This window comes from Ranitomeya imitator, chromosome 4, assembly GCF_032444005.1.
Source record: "Ranitomeya imitator isolate aRanImi1 chromosome 4, aRanImi1.pri, whole genome shotgun sequence".
NCBI classification, from domain to species: Eukaryota; Metazoa; Chordata; class Amphibia; order Anura; family Dendrobatidae; genus Ranitomeya; species Ranitomeya imitator.
This window is the reverse complement of record NC_091285.1, coordinates 7,277,303-7,299,243: the sequence shown is the minus strand read 5'-3', so window position 1 is coordinate 7,299,243 and position 21,941 is coordinate 7,277,303. Positions and strand designations below refer to the sequence as shown.

At 45.6% G+C, this 21,941-nt stretch overlaps 1 protein-coding gene across 2 annotated transcripts in view; it reads right to left on the bottom strand.

Annotated features, from left to right (window-relative positions):
* Nucleotides 1-431: 431 nt before the first annotated feature.
* TBXAS1 (thromboxane A synthase 1) overlaps nucleotides 432-21,941 on the bottom strand; it is a 48,562-nt gene continuing 27,052 nt past the window's right edge. Inside the window, exons 3-14 of one of the 2 annotated variants that reach the window (XM_069762846.1) lie at nucleotides 13,820-13,913; nucleotides 13,689-13,741; nucleotides 13,447-13,543; nucleotides 13,176-13,292; nucleotides 10,387-10,475; nucleotides 10,134-10,285; nucleotides 8,788-8,918; nucleotides 8,416-8,715; nucleotides 8,237-8,325; nucleotides 4,160-4,297; nucleotides 3,927-4,089; nucleotides 432-3,735 (exon numbers count right to left, since the gene is read on the bottom strand). In XM_069762846.1, coding sequence (XP_069618947.1) covers nucleotides 3,661-3,735; nucleotides 3,927-4,089; nucleotides 4,160-4,297; nucleotides 8,237-8,325; nucleotides 8,416-8,715; nucleotides 8,788-8,918; nucleotides 10,134-10,285; nucleotides 10,387-10,475; nucleotides 13,176-13,292; nucleotides 13,447-13,543; nucleotides 13,689-13,741; nucleotides 13,820-13,913 — 1,498 coding nt within the window. In that variant the 3' untranslated portion in view covers nucleotides 432-3,660. Of the gene's footprint in view, nucleotides 3,736-3,926; nucleotides 4,090-4,159; nucleotides 4,298-8,144; nucleotides 8,326-8,415; nucleotides 8,716-8,787; nucleotides 8,919-10,133; nucleotides 10,286-10,386; nucleotides 10,476-13,175; nucleotides 13,293-13,446; nucleotides 13,544-13,688; nucleotides 13,742-13,819; nucleotides 13,914-21,941 lie in introns of those variants that run through there. The other variant, XM_069762847.1, reaches the window with a different exon arrangement.

Sequence of the window (21,941 nt, the reverse complement as noted above, 5' to 3'; positions counted from 1 at the left end):
ACAGCAGAATAGTGAGTGCAGCTCTGGGGTGACTGAAGGATAATTTCTTGTCTGAACAGCCGTACATCACCAAGCACAATGCCAAACGTCAGATGGAGTGGTCTAAAGCCGCCACCTCTGCACTCTAGAGGACACGTGTTCTGTGCAGTGTCGGATCGCACTTCTCTACCTACAGCTGAAGACCCTTATCTGCCCCCCAAGACTGTGCCGACTGCACAAGGTCCATACAAACATAGGGGGACAGAACATGAGCAGCCGCACAGAGCCCGGACCCCAACTCCATCCTATACTGGAAATTATGAGCCTGGACGAAGAAGGGGCAAAATCCTGTAGAATCTCCAGCAGAGCGGCGCCGCTGTATCTGCAGAGGGTCCTCACCGGATTATCGGAAGTCTGATGAGATTTAACGTAAAAGAAAACAAAACAGCAAATTTATTTCAAAAATAGATTTATATGAAACCAATGGAAAATAGCAGAAGACTGAAGCCCCTCCCCCGAGGAGCAGACCCGCCACCAATCTGGTATATAAAGGACCGGTGTCCTGTAAACAAAGGGACCCACCACATAACATTGGTTCAGTGTCTGCCGCTCTCTTCTAGGTTGTCAAGATCTCTGCTTGCTGTGAGTGAAGTCTTGTTGAAACAGAAATTAATTATCTCCCAGCCGAGGGCTTGTCTCCATGTGTGACTATGACTGGTAGTTTGCTACAATGTGTCAGTGGCGGAAGAATGTCACAGTCTGGAGTGTGGACCCTTCATGCCTCCAGCAGACGTGAAACAACAAAACTTCAGTTGTCAAACTGCAGTTTCTGACTGTAATCTCTACACTTTTTCACTGACAACAAGCAGAGGTCTAGGATATTTTATAGGCTGAAAATCCCTAAGCAAACTAGAAAATTGTAGAAGCAACTAAAATCCCCAACCAACCAAACAAGCTGCAGTTATGCTGACCTGACACCAGGGGGCAGATCTCACAGCAAGAAACAAAAAAATGTATTAAATATCTGTACTAGGGAGCTCCCCCTAGTGGTGGCTGTAGACAGGATCGTATCATGTATCTCTGTATACAGGCAGCTCCCTCTAGTGGTGACTGCAGGCAGGATCTTATCATGTATCTCTGTATACAGGGAGCTCCCCCTAGTGGTGACTGCAGACAGGATCTTATCATGTATCTCTATATACAGGGAGCTCCCCCTAGTGGTGACTGCAGACACGACCTTATCATGTATCTCTGTATACAGGGAGCTCCCTCTAGTGGTGACTGCAGACAGGATCTTATCATGTATCTCTGTATACAGGGAGCTCCCCCTAGTGGTGGCTGCAGACAGGATATTATCATGTATCTCTGTATACAGGGAGCTCCCCCTAGTGGTGGCTGCAGACAGGACCTTATCATGTATCTCTGTATACAGGGAGCTCCCTCTAGTGGTGACTGCAGACAGGATCTTATCATGTATCTCTGTATACAGGGAGCTCCCCCTAGTGGTGACTGCAGACAGGATCTTATCATGTATCTCTGTGTACAGGGAGCTCCCCCTAGTGGTGGCTGCAGACAGGATCTTATCATGTATCTCTGTGTACAGGGAGCTCCCCCTAGTGGTGACTGCAGACAGGATCTTATCATGTATCTCTGTATACAGGGAGCTCCCTCTAGTGGTGACTGCAGACAGGATCTTATCATGTATCTCTGTATACAGGGAGCTCCCCTTAGTGGTGGCTGCAGACAGGATCTTATCATGTATCTCTGTGTACAGGGAGCTCCCCTTAGTGGTGGCTGCAGACAGGATCTCATCATGTATCTCTGTATACAGGGAGCTCCCCCTAGTGGTGACTGCAGACAGGATCTTATCATGTATCTCTGTGTACAGGGAGCTCCCCCTAGTGGTGACTGCAGACAGGATCTTATCATGTATCTCTGTGTACAGGGAGCTCCCCCTAGTGGTGACTGGAGCGAGGATCTTATCATGTATCTCTGCATACAGGGAGCTCCCCCTAGTGGTGGCTGCAGACAGGATCTTATAATGTATCTCTGTATACAGGGAGCTCCCCCTAGTGGTGGCTGCAGACAGGATCTTATCATGTATCTCTGTATGCAGGGAGCTCCCCCTAGTGGTGACTACAGACAGGATCTTATAATTTATCTCTGTATACAGGGAGCTCCCCCTAGTGGTGGCTGCAGACAGGATCTTATCACGTATCTCTGTATACAGGAAGCTCCCCCTAGTGGTGGCTGCAGACAGGATCTTATAATGTATCTCTGTATACAGGGAGCTCCCCCTAGTGGTGGCTGCAGACAGGATCTTATAATGTATCTCTATACAGGGAGCTCCCCCTAGTGGTGGCTGCAGACTGGATCTTATCATGTATCTCTGTATACAGGGAGCTCCCCCTAGTGGTGGCTGCAGACAGGATCTTATAATGTATCTCTGTATACAGGGAGCTCCCCCTAGTGGTGGCTGCAGACAGGATCTTATCATGTATCTCTGTATACAGGGAGCTCCCCCTAGTGGTGGCTGCAGACAGGATCTTATCATGTATCTCTGTATACAGGGAGCTCCCCCTAGTGGTGGCTGCAGCCAGGATCTTATCATGTATCTCTGTATACAGGGAGCTCCCCCTAGTGGTGGCTGCAGACAAGATCTTATCATCTCTGTATACAGGGAGCTCCCCCTAGTGGTGGCTGCAGACAGGATCTTATCACGTATCTCTGTATACAGGGAGCTCCCCCTAGTGGTGGCTGCAGATAGGATCTTATCATGTATCTCTGTATACAGGGAGCTCCCCCTAGTGGTGGCTGCAGACAAGATCTTATCATCTCTGTATACAGGGAGCTCCCCCTAGTGGTGGCTGCAGACAGGATCTTATCACGTATCTCTGTATACAGGGAGCTCCCCCTAGTGGTGGCTGCAGACAGGATCTTATCATGTATCTCTGTATACAGGGAGCTCCCCCTAGTGGTGGCTGCAGACAGGATCTTATCATGTATCTCTGTATACAGGGAGCTCCCCCTAGTGGTGGCTGCAGACAGGATCTTATCATGTATCTCTGTATACAGGGAGCTCCCCCTAGTGGTGGCTGCAGACAGGACCTTATCATGTATCTCTGTATACAAGGAGCTCCCCCTAGTGGTGGCTGCAGACAGGATCTTATCACGTATCTCTGTATACGGGGAGCTCCCCCTAGTGGTGGCTGCAGACAGTATCTTATCATGTATCTCTGTATACAGGGAGCTCCCCCTAGTGGTGACTGCAGACAGGATCTTATCATGTATCTCTGTATACAGGGAGCTCCCCCTAGTGATGGCTGCAGACAGGATGTTATCATGTATCTCTGTATACAGGGAGCTCCCCCTAGTGGTGACTGCAGACAGGATCTTATCATGTATCTCTGTATACAGGGAGCTCCCCCTTGTGGTGGCTGCAGGCTCACACTTTCTCTACCATGTAACTGAGCTTATATGGAGGGATTTGGGCACTGGTAATGTATGGAGGACCCTAGCACCTTGTTAGGTTAATTTGGGGTTATTTTGGGGTTCAACGCGCAAAGGATATTTGTACTAGGGGGTCAACATTTATTGTGGACATATACAATGTTCCTTACACACTTCACCAGTACGTGATATGGGTGGTGGTCAGTGCACTTTTGGAATCTACAGGGGGCGCTAGCGGGCTACAACTCTGACATACACTCCATCCTTCGGCCTCAGAGTGGACACTGCGGTGACCTGTAGCGGAATCTGGAAGAAAGATGTAAAGGGTTAAGTTCTGTGTCACATCCTCTGTATCCCCCACATATCATTTTTGCTCATATAGAATCAATGGTTTCCAATCCGTGGAGCACTGCAACTCCCAGCATGCTCACGGAACTACAGACTGAAGACCACTGGTCTGTACGATGAATATAAAGGATCCGCAGCTTCTTCTTCACCTGAGTATGAGGACAAGTCTCAAAGCGAAACTTCCGCAGGATCCGGTACAAGGTGATTTTGGCTTCCAAGATCGCGAGTCGCATCCCGATGCAGCTGCGGGGTCCGGCTCCAAACGGCAGGTAGAGGAAGGGGTGACGCTTCTGCTTCTCCTCAGCCGTGAATCTGCGGGAAGATCCTGATTATTGGCACCATGCCGATCCGCCATACTGTGCACATGTCGTCATATCGTTACCTCTCGGGTCTGAAGCGCTCGGGCTCTTCCCAGTATCGGGGGTCATTCTGCATGCAGCCAATCGGAATCTCCAGCACCGTCCCGGCCGGGATCTTACACCCCATCACTGTGCAGTCAGCAGCCGCTTCCCGGGCAAACCTAGAGGCAAACGGGCACCATATACTATATATGTATCACACCCAGAGCTGCATTCAATGTTCTGCTGATCTCTTGGCCTCTGCCTTTGTGTGCAGTTGCCTGTTCTGCATCTCTGCAGAGCACGTACTACATTCCCCATCGTCCACTGCATCACAGTCCCAACAGATTGCAAGTAAAGATCGTTCTGGATGCAATGCAGAAATTATGAGCGCAGCTCTGGAGTGCAAGATATGATGCAGCAACAGCTGTGAATGCTGCTCTGGAAGTATTAAAGAAGATTAATTAACATGAGGTAGCAAATAACTTGTGAACGCAGCTCTGGACTAGTAAAGTCATGGCCAAAACTTTTGAGACTGATGTAAATTTTGGTTTTCACAAATTTTTGCTGCTTCAGTTTTAATGATTGAGTCCAGACTGTTATAAAGATATAATATATTACAAAGTCTTTCCATACCACAACAATAAACTTTATCGCATAAACCCTGTTTGCACTGAATTTCTGCTCTGCCACAAAGTGACCTACTCTTTAGCTTAGGAGAAAGTGTTATCGAGGACAAGGCAGCAGGTATCATGCTGTCATGTGACTGAATTATAGGAGCCGACTGGGGACTTTATGATGTGGATGGTGCCTGAAATCATTGTATTTTTTCTGTTATCAATGATTACCTGCAAGGAAACACGTACAATCACCATTGCTTTGCATCCCTAGGGCTTTACAGGCAAGGACATTACTGCTTGTAAGACTGCCCCTAAATCGACCATTTACTGGGTCATCAAGAACCTAAAAAGGAGAGAGATCCAGTTGCTGTGAGGATGCTACAGGGCACACAAGAAAGTCCAGTGAGTATCAGGACCGTCTCCTAAAGAGGATTTAGCTATGGGATTGGTTCAACATCAGTGCAGAGCTTGCTCAGGAATGGCAGCAGGCAGGACTCAGTGCATCTGCTCGCACAGCGAGGGGAAGGCTTTTGGTGGTTGATCTGGTGCCAAGAAGGGCAGCAAAGAAGCTACTTCACTCCAAGAACATTAAGGTCAGATGAACATTCTGCATGAAGTACAGGGATTGTACTGCGGGCGGGGGAGGGGGGGGGGAGTAATTTTCTAGGATGAAGCCCCTCAGACTGTTCGAGATGTTTAGAAAAATGATTGGAGAAGTGAAGGCGACGTTGCCATCAGTCCTGTGTCTGCTGACAGTAAAGCTTCCTGAGATCATGTGTGGGGCTTCTCATCCATGGAGGGGGCTCACTCTCAATGTGCTGGAGCTTCTCATCCATGGAGGGGATTCACTTACAATGTGTGGGTTGCTAACATCAACTGATCTTTATAGTGCATTCTTCGAAGGAATAAAAGAATCCACACTATCCATAAACAAAGAGTTGGTGAGGGAACACTGAGCTAATTTATATGAATTTACATCTCCTGGTCCAGATGAATTACATCCTAGGATACTGACAGAGTTAACAGAGGAAATTGCAGAACCACTAACCAGAATCTTTGAACAATCCTGGAGAACAGACGTCCCAGAAAATTGGAGAAGGGCAAATGTTGTCCCTATCTTCAAAAAAGGAAAGAAGACAGAACCAAGAAACTGCAGGCAAGTGAGCCTTACTGCTATACCAGGAAAGATCTATGAACAAATTATTAAACAGCATGTATGTAAGTACTTGGATAAGAATACAGTAATTAACCAGAGCCAGCATGGGTTTGTACCAAACAAGTCATGCCTGACTAATCTAATTTATTTCTATGATGGAATCACTGACTGGGTGGATCAGGGAAATGCTGTAGATATAGTAGGTTTCGACTTCAACAAAGCATTTGATAAAGTATCTCATACTATCTTTATTAAAAAAAAAAAAAAGATCAAGTATGGGATTGACAAGGCTGCGGTTAGGTGGATTCAAAACTGGGTCAGTAATCGTACTCAAAGAGTGATAATACATGGTTGCACATCCAATTGGAAGAGTGTTTCAAGTGGGGTACCACAAGGTTCTGTCCTGGCCCCAGTGTTACAAGTGGGGACCACAAGGCTCTGTCCTGGTCCCAGTGTTACAAGTGGGGTACCACAAGGATCTGCCCTGGCCCCAGTGTTATAAGTGGGGACCACAAGGATCTGTCCTGGTCCCAGTGTTTCAAGTGGGGTACCACAAGGCTCTGTCCCAGCCCCAGTGTTACAAGTGGGGTTCCCAGAGGCTCTGTCCCGGCCCCAGTCTTACAAGAGGGGACGACAAGGCTCTGTCCTGGTCGCAGTGTTACAAGTAGGGTACCAAAAGGCTCTGTCCTGGTCCCAGTGTTACAAGTGTGGATCACAAGACTGTCCTGGCCCCAGTGTTCCAAGTGCGGTACCACAAGGATCTGCCCAGGCCCCAGTGTTATAAATGGGGACCACAAGGCTCTGTCCTGGTCCCAGTGTTACAAATAGGGTTTCCCAAAGGCTCTGTCCCGGTCCCAGTGTTACAAGTGGGGTACCAAAAGGCTCTGTCCCGGCCCCAGTGTTACAAGTGGGGTACCACAAGGCTCTGTCCTAACCCCAGTGTTACAAGTGGGGTACCACAAGGCTCTGTCCTGGCCCCAGTGTTACAAGTGGGGTACCACAAGGCTCTGTCCTGGGCCCCAGTGTTACAAGTGGGGACCTAAAGGCTCTGTCCTGGTCCCAGTGTTACAAGTGGGGTACCAAAAGGCTCTGTTCTGGCCCCAGTGTTACAAGTGGGGACCACAAGGCTCTGTCCTGGCCCCAGTGTTACAAGTGGGGACCAAAAGGCTCTGTCCTGGCCCCAGTGTTACAAGTGGGGACCACAAGGCTCTGTCCTGGCGCCAGTGTAGCTCAACATTTTTATAAATGATCTATAAGGGAACTGAAGGTAAACTGATCAAATTTACAGACGATGCAAAGCTACGAGGGATAGCTAACACTAGAGAAGACAGAGACAGGATTCAGAAGGATCTAGAGAAGCTTGAAGAATGGGCAGCGACTAACAGAATGGTACTTAACAGGGAAAAATGCAAGATTCTACATCTGGGCAAGAAAAAACAAAATTACATCTACAGAATGGGAGGAATAGAACAAAGCAACAGCATGTGTGAAAAAGACTTGGGTATACTAATAGATCACAGACTGAACAAGAGTCAACAGTGTGTTGCAGCAGCAAAAAGGCAAATACAGCTGTATGATATATTAAGAGAAGCACAGAGTCTAGATTATGTGAAGTCATTCTCCCCTTTACTCCTCCTTGGTCAGGCCTCACCTGGAATACTGTGTGCAGTTTTGGGCACCACATTGTAAAAAAGACATTGAAAAGCTGGAGCAAGGTCAGAGAAGAGCGACCAGAATGGTGAGTGGACTGCAAAGTATGTCCTATGAGGAACGATTACAGGATCTGGGAATGTTTAGCTTGCAAAAAAGAAGACTAAGAGGAGACGTAATAGCTGTCTACAAATATCTGAAGGGCTGTCACATTGTAGAAGGATCATCTTTATTTTCGTTAACACATGGAAACACAAGAAGCAATGGGAAGAAAGTGAAAGGGAGAAGATACAGATTAGATATTAGAAGGCTGACAGTGAGGGTGACCAATGAGTAGAACAGGCGGCCACCAGAGGTGGTGAGTTCTCCTTCAATGGAAGTCTTCACACAGAGGCTGGAAAGACATCTGTCTGAGATGGTTTAGTGACTCCTGCATTGAGCAGGGGGTTGGACACAATGATCCCGGGGGTCCCTTCTAAATCTACCATTCTATGAATCTAAGATCCATGGAGGGGATCGCTCACAATTTTTGATTCGGTAACCATAGACACATCTGACTAAAAGAGCAAAAAACACTGAAGCTTCAAATTGTGAAATCCAAACCTTGTGTCGACTATAATAATGATGGAAATAGGACGCGCGCAGCTCCGGTTGTGAGTGGAGTAATGCACATAACGCCACAGACGGGCACGCACCGGAATGCGGGGGGGTACATCCGCAGCGACTCGGAGATCACCAGGTCCATGTAGGGCAGATGGTGCACTGTGTTGTAGTCGGCGCCATCCTACGATGAGACATTTGCCACCATTACATCCCGCCCCCTCTGCAGGGATTGGGGTCCGGCCCCTCGTCCGCCTCCCCCCGAGTCACTCACATGGTTCTCTGAGAACTCGTCCACTTCCCTCAGTAGCCGCTCCTGGCTCTCGGGGTGAGTGGCCAGCAGGTAGGTGGTGAATGCCAGGAGGCTGCTGGTGGTCTCGTAACCGGCGATGAGGAAGATGAAGGCTTGGCCCAGGATCTCGTCCTCACTCAGGGTCTTGGTGGTCTCCTTTCTAGGTTCTTCCTTTACGGGGGCCGCCAGATCAGCCTGGTTCACAATATCGAAATGTTCCACGGAGACGTTGGAGGCCGTCGTCCTGGCGTCCAGCAGGAGCTGCAGGAAATCCCGGCGTCGCTGCGGCAAAACACACGATTAACCCAGAAACCAGGAAGGATGATGCTGTGAGAGGCGCGAGGCGCCGTGTACCTCGCCGGACGGCTGCTGGTCGCGCTGATCCATCATGTCCTTCATGATCTTGCGGAAGAAGTCGTTTATCTTGTCGCGGTTCCTATTGGGAAGGCGGCGAGCAATGGGGACCATGATGGATGGAAACGCCACTGGTGGGAAAAAGAGAGAAAAGTAAGAAGAGGACCGACCCCCAGGAGGTCACCGCGCTCTCCTGGAGTCCTGAGTGACAGATCTGCCGCTAAATACTGCTGAGCGTGAGCTCGAAAGCCACCCTCCTGAATATTAATGAGCCCTCCTGAATATTAATGAGCCCTCCTGAATATTAATGAGCTCTACTGAATATTAATGAGCTCCAATGAATATAAATTAGTTCAACTAAATATTAATGAACCCTCCTGAATATTAATGAGCTCCAATGAATATTAATTATCTCCACTGAATATGAATGCAGCACTTGAATATTTACGAGTTTCAATTAATATTATTGAGCTCCAACGAATATTAATGAGCCCTTCTAAATATTAATAAGCTCCAATAATGAGCCCTCCTGTTCTAACACAGAATATTAATGGGCCTTACTGAATATTAATGACAACCGCTGAATATTAATTAAGATCTACTGGGTTCTGCTGAATATTAATGAGTCCATCTCAATATTTGTTATGCATACTGAATATTAATTATCCCTACAGAATATTTATTAGCCATGCTGAATATTAATGAGTCCTATGAATATTAATGTGCCCTATAGAATATTAATTACCCCTTCCAACATGTTATCCCAATTCTAAAGAATTCTACTGAATATTAACGATCTGTTAATATTTTAATATGCTCATTTGCATGGCATGGCACGTTTGACATGTTAAGACTATGGATATTAATGAGCTCATTAACAGTTTAATATGCCCACTTGCGCATGAATGAGCAGCTTGACATGTTAATAAGGCCATATTTATGTTAATGAGCAGTTTGACATATTATGAGCCCATCTGAATATTAATGACCTCTCTTATGAATGAGTGCAGAATAATAATGGTCCCACCCACATTTACTTACTGAATTATTATAAGCTTGTTAACATTTTTAATGAGCCCACTAGAATATTAATGAGATTACTAGCATATCAATGAGCCCGCCTTCATATTAAAATGCTCTCCTTTATATTAATTAACCCCACCATATGTTAATGAACCCTGCTTTATATTAATGAGCCTAATTGAATAATAATGAGTCATCATGCATATTAATGAGCTTCCTGCTTATTAATTAACCCGTACTTCATCTCTCCTCTGATTGGATGCCAGGCAGGCATACGGAGGTCCTGCCACACCCATCACCCCCCGGCCGCCCCTCCCCCTTACACGTCAGCAGAACGAGGGGCTTCAGTGGGGTGAACAGTTCCAGAAACTTCTTGCTGTTCTGCACCATCGGGTGATCCGGATCTTTCTGGGAGTCAACGTTGGTGCCAAACGCCACGCTGGCAACGATGTCCATGGTGTAACACGCGTAACTTCTGTGGAGGCAAGAAACCGGGGCGAACGGTTACCAAAGCCAGAGAAGTATTCGCTGCTGCTCTCTGTTATCAGCCAGGGGTTGTTGTGGGCTGTTTGTTACCTTTGGACGTTGCAGGATTCTCCCGAGTCTGCAAATGTCTGCAGGTTACTGAGCAGCACGTCGCATCCCTGGTGTATGAGGGGGCACATCTGGAAGACGGGAGAGGGGGCCTGACAACCTAAGACATGACACTGCGGCGGGTTGTCAGCTGGGGTCACTTACTGCGCAGGGGCCGTGCACACCTGTGACTAGTTCTAACACTAGCTCTAACCTTAGCACTAAGCCGAACCATAGCCACAAGCCTAACTAAAATCCTACCCTAGTCCTAAAACTAGTCCTAACTTCAGCACTAACTAACTGCAAGCCTAGCCATAAACCTAACACAGATCCTAGCTATTACCCTATCCCACAACCTAACCCAAATCCTAACTCTAGCCCAATCCTTAAGCCTAGATTAAATTCCTCCACGAGCCCTAATACTAAGCTTAACCCAACTCCTAACACTAACCCCAGCTCTAAGTCTAACTCTGGTCCTAACGCTAGCTTTAATCATAGCAGCAAACCTAACCCAAATCATAAACCTAACCTTAGCACTAACCCTAGACATAAACCTAACTCAGGGCTTTGTGGTTAGGCTTAGCTCTAGGGTCTAACACTTTGCCTAAACCAAATCCTAAACCTAGCCATACCTTTAACCCTAGCCCTAGCTAACGCTTACCCAAAACATAACACTGGCTCTAACTCTACCACTAAGCCTAACCATACCCATAACTCTAACCCTACCACTAAGCCTAAACATAACTCTAACCCTACCACTAAGCCTAAACATATCTCTAACCCTACCACTAAGCCTAACCGTACCCATATCTCTAACCCTACCACTAAGCCTAACCATACCCATAACTCTAACCCGACCACTAAGCCTAACCATACCCATAACTCTAACCCTACCACTAAGCCTAACCATACCCATCACTCTAACCCAACCACTAAGCCTAACCCTAGCCATAACTCTAAACCTACCACTAAGCCTAACCATACCCATAACTCTAACCCTACTACTAAGCTTAACCATACCCATAACTCTAACCCTACCTCTAAGCCTAACCATACCCATCACTCTAACCCTACCACTAAGCCTAACCATACCCATAACTATAACCCTAGTACTAAGCCTAACCACTCCCATAACTATAACCATACTACTAAGCCTAACCATACCCATAACTCTAACCCTACCACTACGCCTAACCGTACCCATAACTCTAACCCTATCACTAAACCTAACCATACCCATAACTCAAACCCTACCACTAAGCCTAACCCTACTCATAACACTAAGCCTAGCCCTATTACTAAGCCTAACCCTACCCATAACTCTAATCCTACCACTAAGCCTAACCCTATTACTAAGCCTAACCCTACTCATAATTCTAACCCTACCACTACGAATAACCATACCCATAACTCTAACCCTATCACTTAGCCTAACCTACCCATAACTCTAACCCTACCACTAAGCCTAAACATAACTCTAACCCTATCACTAAGCCTAACCATACCCATATCTCTAACCCTACCACTAAGCCTAACCATACCCATAACTCTAACCCGACCACTAAGCCTAACCATACCCATAACTCTAACCCTACCACTAAGCCTAACCATACCCATAACTCTAACCCTACTACTAAGCTTAACCATACCCATAACTCTAACCTACCTCTAAGCCTAACCATACCCATCACTCTAACCCTACCACTAAGCCTAACCATACCCATAACTATACCCCTAGTACTAAGCCTAACCACTCCCATAACTATAACCATACTACTAAGCCTAACCATACCCATAACTCTAACCCTACCACTATGCCTAACCGTACCCATAACTCTAACCCTATCACTAAACCTAACCATACCCATAACTCAAACCCTACCACTAAGCCTAACCCTACTCATAACACTAAGCCTAGCCCTATTACTAAGCCTAACCCTACCCATAACTCTAATCCTACCACTAAGCCTAACCCTATTACTAAGCCTAACCCTACTCATAATGCTAACCCTACCACTACAAATAACCGTACCCATAACTCACCCTATCACTTAGCCTAACCTACCCATAACTCTAACCCTACCACTAAGCCTAACCATACCCATAACGCTAACCCTACCACTACACCTAACCATACCCATAACTCTAACCCTATCACTTAGCCTAACCGTACCCATAACTCTAACCCTATCACTAAACCTAATCATACCCATAACTCACACCCTACCACTACACCTAACCGTACCCATAACTCACACCCTACCACTACGCCTAACCCTACCCATAACTCTAACCCTATTACTAAGCCTAACCCTACCCATAACTCTAACCCTACCACTATGAATATCCATACCCATAACTCTTACCCTATCACTAAGCCTAACCCTATAACTAAGCCTAACCCTACCCATAACTCTAACCCTACCACTATGAATATCCATACCCATAACTCTAACCCTACCACTAAGCCTAACCCTATTAGTAAGCCTAACCCTACCCATAACTCTAACCCTACCACTAAGCCTAACCCTATTAGTAAGCCTAACCCTACCCATAACTCTAACCCTACCAATACGAATAACTGTACCCATAACTCTAACCCTATCGCTAAGCCTAACCTACCCATAACTCTAACCCTACCACTAAGCCTAACCCTATCACTAAGCCTAACCGTACCCAAAACTATAACCCTAGCCCTATCTGAATTTCTAACACTAACCGTAGATCTCAGCGTAACCATAGCCTCCCCCAGCCCTCCCGGCTGCGCCATGGGCCCTCAGCATTGGACTCACCTCCTTCATACGTGCCGCGCTGAAGGACGGGGTCAGGACGCTGCGCACGCGCTTCCATTGCTGGTCGCGGAGGCACAGGAGGCTGTCGCTCATCGGCTTGGTCACCAGGTTCATTTTCTGCAGGGATAAGAGCAAATGTTAAGCGGCGCCTCACCAGCACCGCTGCCTGCCGTGCAATTAGACAGGGAGCAACTGTAGCAAACCCTCAGCAGTGAAAGCAGGACAAGGTCCTGACTCGTTTTCGTTCACTGACAGCAGGCGGAGAACTTACCAGCCTGTTGGTAAAGTTTGAGAAGTCTTTCTGAAGAACCTGCTTCACGGCCTCTGGATCGGACAGAAGAACCATCGGACGGCGGCCCATGTAATACCTGTGTATGATGTAACGCCGGGCATCATGGGAGATGTACCGCTAGCTGGAAATACTACATCTCCCACAATGCCTCCCAGCAGGAGGTGATGGACAGACAGACATTTACGTGCAGCTTTGGGTGTGACTAGAGTAGAATCAGTTACCCCGAGATCGGCCCGTACATCTTCAGGATCTGGTTGGCTCCTTCCCAGAATCCCTGAAAATTAAAGTAAAATAACCAATCACGGCAAAGGATGAAAGGTGCACCATGTGACCACAACTCCCATCATCCTACCTTCTGGAACAGCAGCACATTCCCAATGAACGGCGCCGGCCTGGGATGTCTGATCCCCATCTTCTGCAGCTGCGAGAAGGCGGATATGGAATACCTGCAGGAGAAGTGGCCATCACACATGTGTCCGCGGACTACCACCCCCATCAGGCGCAGCACATGGTTATGTGTAATATCTGCTCCCACAATTCCCTGCTCTGCTCGGGCCGAGCCCTGTGTCCCTCTTAGACGAAGGGGTGACAGATCGCGCTTGTCTGCATGTATGTCACGATAATGTAAAAATGCCATGTTCTGAGTAATTTTTTAGAAGGTACCATGGTAGCAGACGCATGCTGTGGACGCTCTGCCCCCCCCCCCTCCTCTCTGCCTGTCAGCACAGTGAAATTCTAAGCCACTCTTTCCCCCCTCCCTCAGGAATGTCTTTGTTTGCAGCTGCAAAACCGCAAGTAAAGAGTAGCAACGCATGGCAATCCCTATGTTTAGCTACAGTGGTCCTTTAAGACCAAATATATCAAAATAGGATATTCACAGAAATAGGCTGTTCATATTTCCGGAAACCGCAGGGACAGGGCTCCTAACTGGTGGGTTTTGGGAGCTCAGCGCTTAGCAGACATTGAGAAACGCATTACTGCTTAACTGGGGCTCATAGCCAAGACATGTCTATACTTAAATTAACCTTCAGGTCTTGCTGAACATAGTGATAACTTTGTATTTCTTCTACGAGGTTCATACGCCAAGATGTGTGTAAAAATGGCTTCTCATAACTTTAAGAAAGGGAAGTATTCAGCCTCTGAGTGAGGTCACCACAGGGGAGTGCCTTGGTTTTGGGCACAGGGATAAGTGAGTGAGACATGAGTCTTTACTAGTCTTTTGTCCAGGGTCCAGCTTCGAGACACATCTGTAATGCATCTTGATGTGTCGCCCTTCTCCGAGACGCATGGTCGGCCATGATATGAAAGAACCGTAAGTCTATTTTCTTCTGTTAATCCCTTTGTATTTGTAATCGTTTGGTATATATATATATATATATATATATATATATGTATTTAAATATATATATATATATATATATATAATTGTCTCCTTTTATAATATCTTTTTACACTTTTGTAAACACTGCCTACCCTTTGGAGTAAAATATATAAAATTACTAGCTTCGTTTCTCCTTGCTCTATAACGTACTGTCACATCCTCTGAAGTGAATTACGCTACTAATTTGGGTTGGCTCCGGACCCCTTATTAATTAAATCGGAGCTGGTGGCAGCGGATTTGTCCTGCGCCTTTGGGAAACCTGGTAGCGACGGACAGCGTTGATAATTAATGTTCCCGCCTGAGTGGGAGTAGTTATATCGCCCTCGCTGCAGTGTGCCCATTAGCCAGTACAAAGTAAGGCAGCCTTTCTGGCTACTAATTATCCTAGGTGCAGTACTCTGTCTGACCTGAGGGTAAGGGGGGCACCAGAGAGCTGTAAGTTCTAAACCGGAACTGGGAAGTGGGATATAGATAAATCCCCTTCAGAAAAGATCTGGGGCAACCAAACAACCCCGGTTCATGATATATTGGGGTCAGCAGGGTGGGATGATAAAGTTATCCCCTGTGATCCGTGACAATGTATTAGAATCATATCGCAGCAAAACAAGTGTGAGACCACTGACCATCTGCCCACCATAATGAGCCTGAACCCAGTCTGCCACATTAATATCTCATGGCGGTATTATTAGTATACTATGTGGCGGTATTACATAGGTGCTGTATGGGGTATTATTAGTATTCTATGTGGTGGTATTACATAGGTGCTGTATGGGGTATTATTAGTATACTATGTGGCGGTATTACGTAGGTGCTGTATGGGGTATTAGTATACTATATGGCAGTATTACATAGGTGCTATGTGGGGTATTATTAGTATACTATGTGGTGGTATTACATAGGTGCTGTCTGGGGTATTATTAGTATACTATGTGGTGGTATTACATAGGTGCTGTATGGGGTATTATTAGTATACTATGTGGTGGTATTACGTAGGTGCTGTGTGGGGTATTATTAGTATACTATGTGGCGGTATTACATAGGTGCTGTATGGGGTATTATTGGTATACTATGTGGTGGTATTACATAGGTGCTGTATGGGGGTATTGTTAGTATACTATGTGGCGGTATTACATGGGTGCTGTATGGAGGTATCATTAGTATACTATGTGGAGGTATTACATAGATGCTATATGGGTTTTATTAGTATTCTATGTGGCGGTATTACATAGGTGCTGTATGGAGGTATTATTAGTATACTATGTGGTGGTATTACATAGGTGCTGTATGGGGGTATTATTATTATACTATGTGGTGGTATTACATAGGTGCTGTATGGCGGTATTATTAGTATACTATGTGGTGGTATTACATAGGTGCTGTATGGGGGTGTTATTAGTATACTATGTGGTGGTATTACATAGGTGCTGTATGGCGGTATTATTAGTATACTATGTGGTGGTATTACATAGGTGCTGTATGGGGGTGTTATTAGTATACTATGTGGTGGTATTACATAGTTGCTGTATGGCGTTATTATTAGTATACTATGTGGTGGTGGTATTACATAGGTGCTGTATGGGGGTATTATTAGTATACTATGTGGCGGTATTATATAGGTGCTGTATGGGGTTGTTATTAGTATACTATGTGGTGATATTACATAGTATACTAATAATACCCATACAGCACCTATGAGGTGGCATTACATAGGTGTTGTATGGTGGTATTATTAATTTGCAATGTGGCTGTATTACATAGGTGCTCTATGGTGGTATTATTAGTATACTATGTGGAGGTATTACATAGGTACTGAGTAGTTTATGATCCAACCACAGCCCCTGATTTTTAGTAGGGCCATAACTGCTGTGAACCAGCCTATCCCTAGTACCCTGTCCCTTTCTAAAGGTGCGATATCTTATATATCTAGGTCGGCCAGCAGAACTCACAATATTCCTGTAAGATGCCCATCACTTGGTCCATACGGTCACCATAGGTCTCAATGATCCATATCCTTCATTCTTTGCTTGGGTATTTATAGACTCTGACACCATAAATATAGGGCATGTTTATAAGCCCCCCCTGAATATGGGGTACGGATATCCTCTTCTAAGGAATATTTTTTCCAAATCCTTTTCTTGTTTTTCACAAGCAGATACAATAGAACGATTACACCTTATACTATTAAATTGGCCTTCTGGGATCTCTTTCTTTTAAGTTTTTTTTGGATGGGCTGATAACTTTCCCACTTCAATATGTATTTAGTCACTGTTATATTAGTTAATAATTGACCATTTGTTCCTCTTTGGATAATATATGTCAGGGAGGGATAATCTGTCACCTACTAGCTCACAAGTTAATCTTGGACCCATCGGATTCACATTCAGGTATTTAATAAAGTCATTAAATCTATTGCTTGTTCCTAACTATAAGATAAAAGTAAATCATGGTCATCCTCACAGAGGAATAAGGGGTCCTCACAGTAGTGCAGGAGCAGACTGGCATAATTGGGGCACCTGAGGACCCCATAGCGGTGCCCCTGAGATGGGGATATCACTTCCTAAGTCATATTTAACAATGTCTTCAAGTAATTCAATAATCAAGTTGGTATTTCTCCTGACGTGAACGTAACCCAAAATCATCAGGGTGCTGCTATACAAGGTCTCCACATCAATAGAGGTCAGTCAAAAGCCCAAGTTCCCGCAATTCAGATTAATTATTCAGGTGAATAAATGACTGTGATCTATGTCATTTTCCGCCAAACTAACAAATATCTGAGCACTGACATTCCCTGGTGGAGGCTTCTCTCTCTCCTTCTTCCATCAATGCAGCCAATGTGGATCCTCTGCTGAAACCCCCAATTCTTGGCATTTTTGTCAATCAGATGCCTTGTAAAAGTTTTTGACCTAATTTTACGTGAATAAAAAAATAATGTTTCATATTCAGGAGAAAGCATCAAATCTAATTTGAGGTAGAAAAGATAAAACTCTTGTAAGGTGACAGGAGTGGAGATATTGAGAACCTGATTACGATCTATCCCCCCCTCCTGTAAGAGATTTCAGTCCCCCCAAATCCTGAATAAACAGCTCGTGTTCCCTCCCTTTAGGGAATGACCGAGGCTTCTTATAACTCAGACTCTTTCCTAGAGAACTCCAGCTCCGTTTTGTCACTTTATCTAGATCCATTAATCATTTATCTGAGTCCTTCTCCCAGCTGTAACAATTGAGGGGGAATCTAGATCTGACCGCTGGGATCTCTCAGATTCTGACACCTCTAGATAGGTGCTGTATGGTAGTATTTGTATCCTATGTGGCGGTATTACATAGGTGCTGTATGGCAGTATTATTAGTATACTATGTGGCGGTATTCCATAGGTGCTGTATGGCAGTATTATTAGTATACTATGTGGCGGTATTACATAGGTGCTGTATGGCAGTATTATTAGTATACTATGTGGCGGTATTACATAGGTGCTGTATGTCGGTATTATTAGTATACTATGTGGCGGAATTACAATGGTGCTGTATGGTAGTATTTGTATCCTATGTGTCGGTATTACATAGGTGCTGTATGGCGGTATTATTAGTATACCATGTGGCGGTATTTCATAGGTGCTTTTTGGTAGCATTATTTGCTTCCTATGTGGCAGTATTACATAGGACCCAGAAGTGGTACCATACCCAAAGTATACAAGGCAGATGAAGTAGTACGGTGTACCCAGTATACAGGGCAGGAGAAGTCATACTGTGCACCCAGTATACAAAGCAGAAGAAGTGGTACTGTGCACCCAGTATACAGGGCATGAGAAGTGGGAGTGTGCACCAAGTATACAGGGCAGGAGAAGTAGTACTGTGCACCCATTATACAAGACAGGAGAAGTTGTACTGTGCACCTAGTATACAGGACAGGAGAAGTAATACTGTGCACCCAGTATACAGGACAGGAGAAGTAATACTGTGCACCCTGTATACAGGGCAGGAGAAGTAATACTGTGAACACAGTATACAGGGTAGGAGAAGTAATACTGTGCACGCAGTATACAGTGCAGGAGTAGTACTGTGCAACCAGTAAACAGGGCAGGAGAAGTAATACTGTGCACCCAGCATACAGGGCAGGAAAAGTAATACTGTGTACTCAGTATACAGGGCAGGAGAAGTAATACTGTGTACCCAGTATACAGGACAGGAGAAGTAATACTGTGCACCCAGTATACAGGAAAGGAGAAGTAATATTGTGCACCCAGTATACAGGGCAGGAGAAGTCATACTGTGCACCCATAACACAGGGCAGGAGAAGTCATACTGTGCACCCAGTATACAGGGCAGGAGGAGTAATACTGTGCACCCAGTATACAGGGCAGGAGAAGTAGTACTGTGCACCCAGTATACAGGGCAGGAGAAGTAATATTGTGCACCCAGTATACAGTGCAGGAAAAGTAGTACTGTGCACCCAGTATACAGGGCAGGAGAAGTAATACTGTGTACCCAGTATACAGGACAGGAGAAGTAATACTGTGCACCCAGTATACAGGGCAGGAGAAGAAATACTGTGCACCCAGTATACAGGGCAGGAGAAGTAATACTGTGCACCCAGTATACAGGGCAGGAGAAGTCATACTGTGCACCCAGTTTACAGGGCAGGAGAAGTCATACTGTGCACCCAGAATACAGGACAGGAGAAGTAATACTGTACACCCAGTATACAGGGCAGGAGAAGTAATACTGTGTACCCAGTATACAGGACAGGAGAAGTCATACTGTGCACCGAGTATACAGGGCAGGAGAAGTAATACTGTGCACCCAGTATACAGGGCAGGAGAAGTAATACTGTGTACCCAGTATACAGGACAGGAGAAGTCATACTGTGCACCCAGTATACAGGGCAGGAGAAGTCATACTGTGCACCCAGTATACAGTGCAGGAGAAGTAATACTGTGCACCCAGTATACAGGGCAGGAGAAGTAATACTGTGCACCCAGTATACAGGGCAGGATAAGTCATACTGTGCACCCATAACACAGGGCAGGAGAAGTAATACTGTGCACCCAGTATACAGGGCAGGAGAAGTAATACTGTGCACCCAGTATACAGGGCAGGAGAAGTAATACTGTGCACCCAGTATACAGGGCAGGATAAGTCATACTGTGCACCCATAACACAGGGCAGGAGAAGTAATACTGTGCACCCAGTATACAGGGCAGGAGAAGTAATACTGTGCACCCAGTATACAGGGCAGGAGAAGTAATACTGTGCACCCAGTATACAGGGCAGGAGAAGTCATACTGTGCACCCAGTATACAGGGCAGGAAAAGTAATACTGTGCACCCAGTATACAGGGCAGGAGAAGAAATACTGTGCACCCAGTATACAGGGCAGGAGAAGTAATACTGTGCACCCAGTATACAGGGCAGGAGAAGTAATACTGTGCACCCAGTATACAGGGCAGGAGAAGTAATACTGTGTACCCAGTATACAGGACAGGAGAAGTAATACTGTGCACCCAGTATACAGGGCAGGAGAAGTAATACTGTGCACCCAGTATACAGGGCAGGAGACGTAATACTGTGCACCCAGTATACAGGGCAGGAGAAGTCATACTGTGCACCCAGTATACAGGGCAGGAGAAGTCATACTGTGCACCCATAACACAGGGCAGGAGAAGTAATACTGTGCACCCAGTATACAGGGCAGGAGAAGTAATACTGTGCACCCAGTATACAGGGCAGGAGAAGTCATACTGTGCACCCAGTATACAGGGCAGGAGAAGTAATACTTGTCACGGATCCCTTCTCCGTTGTGTCACTTATTCGTCACGTGCCTGCTCTCACACGTGACTTAGGGTTGTGCCTGCAAGGGTTAATCTATCTCCCCACTCTCAGTCCAGCATTCAACCTCTGTCCTATGCTGTAATGGGAGCGTAAATCACACACCGACCCAGACCACACACCCGCTCATACACGCTGCCACCACTCACCGAATACACGGGCGATGAGTCTCAGAAATAATAATACTAATAAAAATATGTCTATCACTCATAAGGCTCACACACCTTAGGCTATGGATTCTTTTAGTACATTCAAGGTTCAACTTGTTAAGGTTTTATACTTTAATAACAAAAGGCAAAAACAGGAGGACAACAGGAGCGTTTATAAAAAGTATTTATACAAAGCTTATTAGAAAAATTCTGTAAAATTTATACACTTAAAAAACACCAAATGAAGACACCAAAAGATAACATCAGTACCCATATCCTTGCTAGCAAAAATTAGCACAGCACAGGATTTTTACATATAACAATGAATAAATGAAGGATCTGTAACCTCCAAAAAAAACCCAGAACCGAGCTGTAAAGCCTACAACTATAACCCATTTATCAAAGTCATGCCCAATATGTCTTTTTCTATGAGGGTCTTGCTAATAAACAGCCCAGAATGGGGATTAATCTATGGTGTCCCTAGAGAGGCATAGGTGAAAAGCCAACTGGCGTAAAAAAACTCCCCACCAGGACACAACCCATAGCAAGATCTTAACAGGTACTGAGGAACCCTTGAATTGGGCACTATCCCCGATGCGCGTTTCGCTGCATATCTGCTCGCTTTATCAACAAATAACCAAAGGGTCAGTGCTTACAATAAGAAAAAGGTATAAAAATATGATAATAAAAAGACATACAACTTATGCAAAACAGTGTCAAAATAAACAGGAGAAAAACTTACAGAAATCATCTAACTGGCAGTTTGCTTTCTCCTCCCTAGGGGGGGAAGAGGGGTGAATGGAGTTGGTGGAACACATCAGCTTCTCAGGCTGCCCTCATATGTGAACACAATTCTCTGTCTGCAGCCTAAATTTATAACTTTGGTCTGAGGCCAGGTTTCTAGACCGGCCCCTCAGGTTGATATCATAATTGCTGGCTTGTTGATTGGCCACAGCTGCTCTACTAATGAATATATATTATTTCCTCTTGAGACACGTGTGAGATTGTTCCCAGGAATAGATCACCTCAGGCCGCAATTTAGCATCTCCCCTCCAAGACCTCAGAGGTACCAAATGTTACCTTCTTCTTGGCTCTAGCTAGACCTCCTGGTGAGATAGGGAGA